Source organism: Arabidopsis lyrata (assembly GCF_000004255.2).
Source record: "Arabidopsis lyrata subsp. lyrata unplaced genomic scaffold ARALYscaffold_3, whole genome shotgun sequence".
Taxonomy (NCBI): domain Eukaryota; kingdom Viridiplantae; phylum Streptophyta; class Magnoliopsida; order Brassicales; family Brassicaceae; genus Arabidopsis; species Arabidopsis lyrata.
This window is the reverse complement of record NW_003302553.1, coordinates 12,565,739-12,576,536: the sequence shown is the minus strand read 5'-3', so window position 1 is coordinate 12,576,536 and position 10,798 is coordinate 12,565,739. Positions and strand designations below refer to the sequence as shown.

The 10,798-nt window shown below is 33.3% G+C and overlaps 2 protein-coding genes across 2 annotated transcripts; both read left to right on the top strand.

Annotated features, from left to right (window-relative positions):
* Positions 1–6,089: 6,089 nt before the first annotated feature.
* Positions 6,090–9,193, top strand: LOC9321758. Its single transcript, XM_021032071.1, has 6 exons — positions 6,090–6,232; positions 6,380–6,929; positions 7,020–7,703; positions 7,773–7,936; positions 8,374–8,458; positions 8,532–9,193. Exons 1-6 carry the CDS (start codon positions 6,090–6,092, stop codon positions 9,177–9,179), a joined length of 2,274 nt encoding a protein of 757 aa, XP_020887730.1. The 3' UTR covers positions 9,180–9,193.
* Positions 9,194–9,877: 684 nt separating this feature from the next.
* On the top strand, positions 9,878–10,378 carry LOC9319651. The gene has a single exon (XM_002885645.1). It carries the CDS (start codon positions 9,878–9,880, stop codon positions 10,376–10,378), a length of 501 nt encoding a protein of 166 aa, XP_002885691.1.
* The last annotated feature ends 420 nt before the right edge of the window (positions 10,379–10,798 follow it).

Genomic DNA, 10,798 nt, shown 5'->3' with positions numbered 1-10,798 from the left:
GAAATTGTTAAAAATGTCCCTTTTTCAATACCTCTTTTCAAAAATGCCCCCTTCGAGAGTCCATTTTTAAGTTTGCCCTCTTTTAATTTATAATGATCATTTTACCCTTATTTGAAACAAAATTAGGTCCACAAAATACAAAATATTTTTTGGCGGGAAAAGTGATCCCACAATTTTTCCGCCAAAACAATTGTAAAAACCTTTAAAATACCTTGTAAAATTTTTCCGTAAAAATTTTTCCCACCAAAAAAATTTTTTGCGGGAAAAGTGATTCCGCAATTTTTTGGGAAAAATTTACAAGGTATTTTAAAGGTTTTTACAGAGTATTTACAAGTGTTTTGTAAGGTTTTACAATGTATTTTAAAAGGTTTTACAAGGTAGTTATAAGGTTTTATAAGGTATTTATAACTTGTAAAACCTTATAAAAAACTTGTAAAGCCTTATAACTTGTAAAACCTTATCAAATAGCTTGTAAAATCTTATAATATCTTATAAATACCTTATATTGTAAAACCTTTTAAAATACATTGTAAAACTTTATAAATACCCTGTAAAAAACCTTTGAAATACCTTATAAATTTTTCCCACCAAAAATTTAACGCCAAAAAAATTGCAGAATGACTTTTCCCGCAAAAAAAAATTTTTGGCTGGAAAAGTTTTGGCGGGAAAATTTTACAAGGTATTTTAAAGGTTTTACAAGTTTTTATAAAATCAAATTTGTAATTTTGATGTGTGCACATTCTCATGTTTTCCTTATATATTTGTGATATTTTTTTATTAAAAGAAGGGTAATTTAGTCATTTTGTACATAAAAAAGGGTATTTTTAAAAATGGACAGCCAAAGGGGACATTTTTGAAAAGGGGTATTGAAAAAGGGACATTTTTGTGAGTCTCCCTTAAAATAAAGAAAACTACCCGTTTTTAAAAAATATATTTCAAAATTTATATCATTTAAATTCTAATTAAAATGTAAATAAATATTATCTAGATATTTAGAATCTAAAATCCAAAAATTATTTGTTGAATAGGTTATATTTTAAATGATGGAAGTATTTTGAAAAATATATTAATATATGACAAATATGCTAAATATTTAGTTTATATTATATATGACAAATATACTATATGTTATTTCATATTTGGAAAATAAAATATTAAAATCGTTTTGTTTTCATGTGTACTACTAATCAGAATTAATTAGCATATTTTTTGCTAAAGAAATGTTTTAAAATCTAAACTAAATGATAATTTATTATTAAATCAGATTGCTGTTTCTGGAAATATCCAATAATATATTACCAAAATAAATAAATTTACATATATACAATTTCGAATCAAATAACTTGATTTATTATGGAATCTTCTTTAAACTATTTCCAAAAATATTGGGAAGTTATTATTTTATTGATTTAATTTTGATTTTTGTTTTTAAACCAAGATCCGCGTGTTTATCCGACCATACCAACGGGTCAGCCCAAGATCCGCTGGTTTTTTATGATTAAATTGTCACAATTACCTTTTTTCATTTGTTTTTTTTCCTTCTACAAATTTTAAAAAATCAATGGCATCCTATGTAATATTGTACAACTTAAAGGTTTTTTATTATTTAGTGATTCCCAATTAATTGTATAAATAAATAAATAAATAGTTTAAATCTTAAGAACCAGTTCTTACCATTAATTTTTAGTATTTTTCTATTTTTTTTTTTTGAGAATGTCTCTGAAATCCATGATAACCTAAAAATTTGATCTGAATCCGAACCCAAAAGTTTAGATTTATTCTATTGGGTCCTAAACTCATATATCCGAAAAATCTAAAGCAGAAACTGACCCAAACTCGAACCCGAAAATACCCTAATATGTTTTTCGAAAATCCAAAATTTTACTCGAAATTTGAATTTTTAATCAAAAACCCGAATATTTACCTGAAAAATCGGGTATTTACCCAAAAACTCGATAATTTACCTGAACATTTATATAGCGGGCTACATTATTTATTTAATTTCTTTTTTAACGGGAACGAATATAATTTGGGTTACTATCTCATTGATGGAATTTATCTTAAATGAGTTTTATTTATCCAATCTATTTCACTTCTACAAAGTAAAAAAACATATTTATATATTTGCAATCAATCAAGAAGCTTGTCGTAGAGATGTCGAGCATGCTTTTGGAGTTTTGCAAGCTCGATTTGCCATTGTCAGAAATTCGGTTCTTATTTGGGATAAGGCAAAAGTAAGAAACATTATGCGAGCATGTATAATACTTCACAATATGATAGTAGAAGACGAACGAGATAGATATACTCAGTATTGATTGTTAATTTTATTTTATTTTTATATTGATAATTTTTTTCTAAGAACTAGAAGTTAAAAATCTACTATTGGAGACATATAAAATTTAAAACAAAAATACAGTCTCTTAACTCTAAACTTTACAAATTTAACATCTATATCTACTAAATCAACAGCCACTTTAACAAAAACTGCAATATTCTCCTTTTGACATGTGGCATAAGTCTCAAATTCTCTTCTTTTACTTTTCTACGCCAATTTACTTTTTATTTGATAAACATTTTTTTATTTTTTCCCACAATTTTCTCCTTTTATCTTCTTTCCTAATTAAACTCAACTAATCAAAAATATAAAAAAAAAAAAATTCATTTCTTCATCCCACGTTCCATTTACTAATTTATTTGAGAAAACACTTTTTCCTCCACGATTTTTTTTTTTTCTCATAACTAATTAAATTCACTATTAATCAAAAGTAATTAAAAAAAAAAAAACACCTTTTCATTTCTTCCTCCCACGTTTCATTTTTCTTTTATAACAATTAATAAATCTGATTTCGCTTAAATAATGATTGTGATTTTAATCAAACAATGAAATTTTTGTTTAATCTATGAATCAAACAATGAAAATTTTGTTACTACATGAAATTGTTAATTTCATTTTTCTTTAATCTAATTCTATTTTCGTTAATCTTTTTGCCAATAGATATTACCCATTGTTATAATTAGTTTTTTTTTGTTTAATTTACACAACATTTATATATTTAATTTATTCATCATATATATATATATATATATATATATATATATATTAATTGTTAAGAATAAAATTTTAATCAAAATTTTAGCCCATGCATGGCATGGGCCTTAATACTAGTTAAACTAATATTAAGAGTCAATATTAAGAGACTACCAATAATGTGTCCAACTAACATAACAAATGTGTCACACGTAAGAAAAAGAAAAAAAAAAGGTGCAAAAGCTAGCTAATCAACAATTACATGCATGAAGTAACATAATTATATCATTTCAAAAGTTGTTATTATTGTAAAACGAATGTGAAAATATATACGGAAAATAGATAAAGATGATGGAAAAAAAATTCGCTAACATTAGGGTGATAGCTTTAGTTTTTCTTACTCGACATATAGATGAAATTTGGTTTTAATTTGACTCACACGTTAATTACTATTGAGATTGAATGATGTCTGTGATCCTTGCCTCGTATGTAGTCAAATTTTAGTAAATAAAAATGAAGCATGTGTTTCCTACAATTTCTAAACACATTGTAAAATTTATCAAGTGTAGAGAAAATCATCTCTGCATCACTTGTATTGTCAATTTATTTTAAAATTTTCATTGAATAGCTATAAGTAAAAAAAAAAAACACGCATATATGATCAAATGTTGTATCTCTCTTTTCAAGTTCTACAACATTTTATTGTGAATAAACAGAAAATCCAAAAAAGTGAGAAAGATAACAAAGACATCATCAATTTGTATCAAATCTTATGGTTTGAAAGCAAAGTATTTTGTATTCATTAGTATTGTCTAAGACTACACAGCTTGAGAGCAATGTAATACAAAGAGATCAACAAAGAAATTGGTAGGTTTTTAAGATAGGTACATTCAATAGTGTAAACACAGATATTTTGGATAGAAAATTTTTTTTAAAAGGATTAAAATTCAGATGTTCAAAAAAAAAAGGAGTAAGATGAATTACTACAACAGTACGTATATGTCAGAAAGAAAAAAGACTTCACTACGTATTATGGTCTTGACACAGGTTACCGGCGGAAAATAAAAATGGCCTAAAAATATCTAATCTTTGTGTCCATACGAATCTCTTTTTATTTAGAAATGTTTATTGAGTAGGGTAGGTCAAATGAAAATTCCGACTGGTTTTAGCCGGTTGACAAAGTTAAGAGTGTCAGAAAAATCTCGAAGGTCATGGATTTTAACGAGTAATATAAAGCCACGTGTACAACATAGATTGAACCCCAGCCATTCACCTACTCTCTCAGCCATCTCAGGTCAAATATCTGATCTGACGGCCCACGTCCATTCTCACTTTCCTTAAATTTAGGGAGTTTAACAGTTTCAGAATTTATCTTCTTTTTTTTTTTCTTTTTTTTTTTCATTTTCATGCCCATTCCTTTATTTCAACCTCTTTTTCAAGATTTGCCGTTTTACTAACCAAGTACAACCTTAATTGCACTTTTGCCTATAATTTAAATGTCAAGGCGAAATTAGGTTGTTCCAGTCATATACTTGCAAGATTTTTTTTTGTTGGTTGGATACTTGCAAGATGATCATACATAATAAATCGTCTATACGGAAAGATATTGCGTTACATTAAAAAAAACAAAGAGTGTCTTTATCTAGAATTGAAAATGTCACTGTTATTATATTATTATCCTTTTCTGTTGTCATTTTCGTAACAAATATTATCAATCATTTCTTTGTGAAATCATACATATATATATATATATATATATATATATATATATATATATATATATATATCATATAAGTAGACGAGGTTGAATTGAAAGACGTGGACGCCTTCAGTCCTATCCTTGCAATGATAATACATTTATTTAATTTTGGCAAACTCTTAACACCTAATTTATCACAATTTGTCTTAATTTATCGTCGCATATTATTCTCGTATTATTAAAAAGAGAAGTACAAATTGAAAATTGTACTAAATTGCCATTGGTTGCAATTCAATTTTGACATTTAGAGAGTGTTTTTTGAAATTAGAAAGGGCTAATTGGTCCAAAAAAAATTTGTTATGTTTGATTGATACGATTTGATTATCCATATAGCTAGGATTTATTTTTGAGATAATTAGGCCAGAGGTAATGATCCAAGCCCAAATTAGTTTTTTGGTAATTCCTGTCGGGCCCCGAAACTAGTGTGACAATAGCCCATCTTTTTCCCCATTTTAGCCTCACGCGCGTAAGGAAACGGAAGAGTTCTTTTGTTTCTCCCGAGGTGTTCATGCGTGTATATGTGATGTTCTCTTAAATGAATCCATATTCTTCTGCACTAGGCTGTTGAGTTTCTTTGTGCTTCTCTCTATTTTTTTTCCTCCATTAAAACCCTAATTGCGATCATTGCTCCCAGTTTTCTTACCATCTTCCGTCTTTTCCCTTTTCTGTCACACGGGACTGCCACCGCTTCGCAGTCGCGACTTGCCGGAGTGTCTGTGCCCCCGTTTATAGCGTTAACGCGGTGGATTCATTCGAAGAGTTATGTTTTTATGTGTTAATTGTCTGGGAGTCGAGATTTTGTCCCCGATTTTGGTGTTTTTTTTTAAAAAAAAATTTGAAATGTTTTCTTTTCTGGTTGTTTTCCTTATTCTCCATACCCGATTGTGTACTTTTTAACCTTTATCTGGTGTTTTTTCCCTGTTTTACTCTATAAATTCGGTGTTTATAGCCATAGATCTAATTGGTACTTCACTGTTCTCTTGTCCTTCAGTTTAGATATTCATATTTTCACATAGATCTACATGTACTCTAATATTTCCTATCAACTTTCTGTTTCTTCCGTTTCGTTCTACAGATCTAAATAGACCAGCATGTTTCCTTGTAGATCTATAGGCGTATTTTTTAAACAACTATTATTTTTTTTGGATATACACAGATCTAATTAGGTTGGTATAGATCTACTTAGATCTGTATTTATCGGATATATCTGAAACTTCTCCTCATACTTTTACTTTTATCCGTGTAGATGCATGTTGATGTTTGTCAGTGTATCTAATTTTGTTTTTTCCTTTGTACAGTAATATGGCTGAGTTGGAGCTTCCTTCCCGATTGTTCGCCGATAGAGAGGAACCTGCTGGTGACAGAGTGAATATGTACTTTAAGCTCAACACGATCAAGGCTGTGCTCAAAGCCCTTACGCCTGAAGAACTTGATACCATTAGGCCGTGCTTCGGAAAACTTCTTGATGTCTACTCCAAACCGGTGTTCTCTGGCAAATTGGCTCACTTTCTGTTAACCCGCCAGCTCAATGTTGTAAAGCGACATGAGATATGGGTTGTTTTTGCTGGCAAACCGGTCCGATTTTCTCTCAGGGAGTTTGGTTTGGTCACTGGCCTAAATTGCCAGCCTCTTCCAGCCCTGGATAGAGCTTTAACCAAGTGTCCTCCCGGCGTCACTCCCTACTGGTTCACTCTGTTTGGTGGTGAAGAATGTTTCACCGGAGAGATGTTGTTGGGCAAGCTGCGAAGGCCAAAGGCACTGTCTAGTGAAGTGAGAGTCAAGTATGCCTGTTTGTTGCTTGTTGATGGTTTTCTCTGTCGCCGATCATTCCACATGAAGATTCCTAAGGAGCATGTGGAGATGATTCGTGATCTTGATGTCTTTTTGAAATACCCGTGGGGGCGCTACAGTTTCGATATGACAATGCAATGCATTAAGTCAAGATCTCTCAATCAATTAGCTCAAGCAACTGTGGCTATCCAAGGTTTCATCCATGCACTTTGTCTGGTTTTGGTGGAGGCGGTCCCAGCTGTTTTGTCTGCTGTTGGTGAAATAACTAACCCCGAGTCTGGGGATGAAGATGTTTTCCCAGTTATTTCACTAAAACTGGATAAGGTTTGGGACCTCGACAAAGATTCCAAGGTACAATTGACACCTATATTTATGTTTAACTGTCTACCTTTTAAATGGAGTTATAATTAGAAAATAATAACCTAATAATTTATGTTGCAGGTTGATGTCTTCTCTATAATACCTGCGCCCCACGATGTTGTTGGTTTAGAAGATTGTAGTTGGGCTGATGAGGTCCGTGACCCAGGTGTTGAAGTTATTCTTTCTAAAATTGAAGAGGGATGCGAATTCAACCGAGGGATGTTTGTAGGGGGACTTAGAGGCGCTGTTTTGCATGTTGAGGCTCCTCCTCGGGTTGTTAACAAAGGTAAACGCAAAGTTCGGTCCAGGCATAGTGGTGAACATCTGGTCAGAGGTGGATCCTCTAGGGACAAGAAATTGAAGGTTCGTAGTGGTAAGGGGAAGCATGTCCTGTCTGACCCTAATACTTCCCTTCTTGGGGCTCTTAGAAATGAAATTGAGGCTGGTCTGAAGGATGCTCGTGGTGATGTATATGCTCATGTTTGTGTTGACTTGAAAGAAATGGAGTTGAGGTTGGAGAGGAGTATGAAACGAAGTATTTTCTCTGCAGTTGCTGAGGCTCTCAGTTCTATGGAAATTGTAAAGAGTGTTGTTACTGAGGTTGGGGTTGGTACTTCTGATCCTTACAGCCAGCCTCCCGCTAATGGTGCATCTAACCCTGTCAATCCTGCTAAAGTTGCATCTATCCTCGTTAATCCTGCTGATGGTGCATCATCTCCTGTCAATCCAGCTGCAACCGCCAACTTGAATGGTGAATCTGAAGAGGTAATTCGCTTGTTCTGTGTCACCAGTTACAGTTTTAAATTCATTTTTGTGACCTTTTCTATTTTCTAGGCTGAAGATTCTTCCTCTGCGAGTGAGGATTCCACTAAGTCTCAGGCATCGGGAGGTACTATTGATGGGGAAGGCGGCAGTGTTCCTGAGGCTGCATTTGAATCTGATGGTACTCCTAGCTCGGAGAAGTTCAAGAAGCTAGTTGAGCTACTTGAGCCAAGATTGTAAGTTTATACTCTTTTTTTCTATTAAAGCTACTTAATTATTTAGTTATGCATTAACATATGTAGAGATATACAATTAGGCATTAGCTATGCATGCTACCATGTAGAGATATATATATTCAGCCCGTATGCTATTTTATTAGTTACATGAATTTGAATGGTTCTCCTACATCTGAGAAGTTCATGAAACTAGTCGACCTACTTTAGCCAAGATTGTAAGCGCAGACTCTATTTTCCTATTCAAGCTAATTAGTTATGTAGATATGTATTAACATATGTAGAGATATCTAATTAGCCATTTAGCTATGCATACTACCATATGTACATATGTATTAACATATGTAGATATGTATTAACATATGTAGAGATATATAATTAGATATCTAAATGTTATATATTGTGTTGCATTGTTATGTTGTGTATATTATTATTTGCAGTGACTTTGAGTATGGTGGAGGAATTGTTTTGAAGGAGAGTGAATTGCGTCTGGTTGCTAGTAGCATACCCCCTGATAATCCCCAGGTTTATCTTTGTTCCATGTTTTTTTTATCCTAGAGACATTTGGTACTTTCCGTTACTAATTGGTGTATTTTAGGTTATGGATGCTTGTGTCTCTGTAATGAGAGAATCTGTCTTCATTAACACTGATCCAGCAGGCGTCCCTAGAGCTGATATGCTGACAAGCCATTTCCATGGTTCTCTTGCTGTTATGTTCTCTAAATTCAAGAAGTGTAGGCGCAAAGAGAGTTTTGAATTTGATGAAGATCTGTTGAGCTCAATAACTCACAGATTTAGCAGCACTGGAAGGAAATGGCTTGAAGCCATAGATTACCTCTACTCTCCTTTCAACATTGACAAGAACCGCTGGATTGCTGTCATGGTGGACCTGCCCTCGCATTCACTCTCTGTTTTCGATTCTACTGCTAATGCCCTTCGTGGATCCAGACTTAAACCTGAACTGGAGTTCTTATGTGAGATGTTTCCCTATTTGGTTCGTAAGATTGGTGCGAACGATCTGATGATAAATTACCCGTTGTCTCCGTTGTCTTTCACTCGCCACACCCGCGTTACACAAGCTTCAGACCGCGCAAACACCGGTATGCTTTCCCTTCTTTTTATGGAGGCGCATGCATTTGGTGGTTTCGATAAGGTTTGTCAAGTCTCAGAGGCTGGTCTTCGTCAGCGAGCAGAGCAGCTAGCTGTTCAGTTATATGAGCATTGCTGTGGCGATATCGAAGTATGAAAAGGCTATGTCTTTCTTCCCTCCGATCCCTGTATAACTTTGAACAATTTCTGTCATTTCTATTACCTTTTGTGTTTGTTGTTTCAAATCTGGACTTGTTTAGGATTTGGGGTAATACTTTATGTTAATGCTGGCTAAGGAATGTGTTGGACTTTTACTTAATCTCGACCCTTTAGTGTAACCTTTTTATTAGTCGTATATGTTTGTTATTAGATATTCAACGATGTTTAATGTTATGCTTATGGATATATATTTCTCTAAGTAAACATTTGCAAACGTATTGTATAAGTTTTATGTTATTTAGTTTAATAGATATTCATTATTATATAGTAGTATGTAAAATACGGAATAGACTCCAACAAACATTTAGGCAATCTATTTATTTCTTTATTATGTTTCCGTTTCCTAAGTTTTCGATTTTGTATAACAATAAAAGAACTCTTCCATTAGATAACTATATTGAAAGAGCTACAGTTAACTGCGCCGTAAAAGAGATACAGTGGGCTATGCCTGCGTAGTAGGGGGCACCTAAAAGCCTATGACGCGTACAACACGAAGACGCGTTTTCAATGCGGGGTCCACCGACTCAAAGCTCACCCTTTCCAACCCATTAAAGGTTGTTATTTAGTTGGTGCTGCAGCCGAAGGGGGAAAAAAATAAAAATTTCCAAACAAATGAATAACACGCCAAGACAACCGATGGCTGCGGAATCTGAAGGAGGATCAAGCTCCACGGTACAAGATTTCGGAAATGAGTTCCCAGTTGGCTTCTTTGAATGCGACTGCGGGAAGCAGGCGCTGGTCCGGCAAGCGTGGACGGACGCAAATCCAGGCAGACGGTTCTATAGGTGTGGTGCTGGTTGGAGAAGCGAATGTAACTACTTCCGGTGGAAAGACCTTGAGAAACCACATGGATGGCAGTATAAGGCTCTGTTGGAAGCTAGGGATATAATCAAAGCACAAGATGCAGAGCTTAAGAGGCTTAGGGAGACTCAAGCCGAAGGAAACCGAATCTATCCCGTTGAGGTAGGTCTTCTTGAATTCCAAACAAAAATTGAGCAGTTGGAGAAGGAAAGTATCGATTTAAAGAGCGATTTGAAGGCAAGCAATGAGAAGGAACAAACTCTCCGAGAAGTCCTCATAATTTCGTGGATAGGATTTATTTGTGTTTTAGCGACGGTCGTCCATGCGTTTAAGTAAGCAACTAAATGTATAATTATATGTGTAATAATTTAAGTAAATTGTACTCCGAACTTGTCTTTTGATGGTATAACCGTCTATTCCTGTGATGTAACCGGCTAAATTGACTATGTTTAATATATTTAGTTTCTGTAATCATTTAATTAACTTTAAATTTCGAGTAAATATTTTGGCCCATTTAGCTATGAATGAATCAACTAGCCTTCTATATATCAAAATGTCAGAAATAGTTAGATATCCAAAACTTAACTAGGAAAGAAATGATGTTTTTAAAACCTTTTTTTTTTTTTGGGTTTCCTAGGCTTAGTATTTTTAAAAATTGCCACGCGGTAGGTTGTTTTGTAGACGTAACAGTTAGTACGTGGCGGTGTATTTATTGTCTTGTTGTTATATTTTTTTGATTACTAAGTTATCTAGTTT

Excerpts from the sequence above, each read along its gene's own strand:
- LOC9321758 (XM_021032071.1), top strand. The coding sequence starts at position 6,090 with ATGGCTGAGTTGGAGCTTCCTTCCCGATTGTTCGCCGATAGAGAGGAA. Across the intron at positions 6,930-7,019 it reads ACCTCGACAAAGATTCCAAG|GTTGATGTCTTCTCTATAAT; the intron begins GTACAATTGACA and ends TTTATGTTGCAG. Across the intron at positions 8,459-8,531 it reads TACCCCCTGATAATCCCCAG|GTTATGGATGCTTGTGTCTC; the intron begins GTTTATCTTTGT and ends GGTGTATTTTAG.
- LOC9319651 (XM_002885645.1), top strand. The coding sequence starts at position 9,878 with ATGGCTGCGGAATCTGAAGGAGGATCAAGCTCCACGGTACAAGATTTC.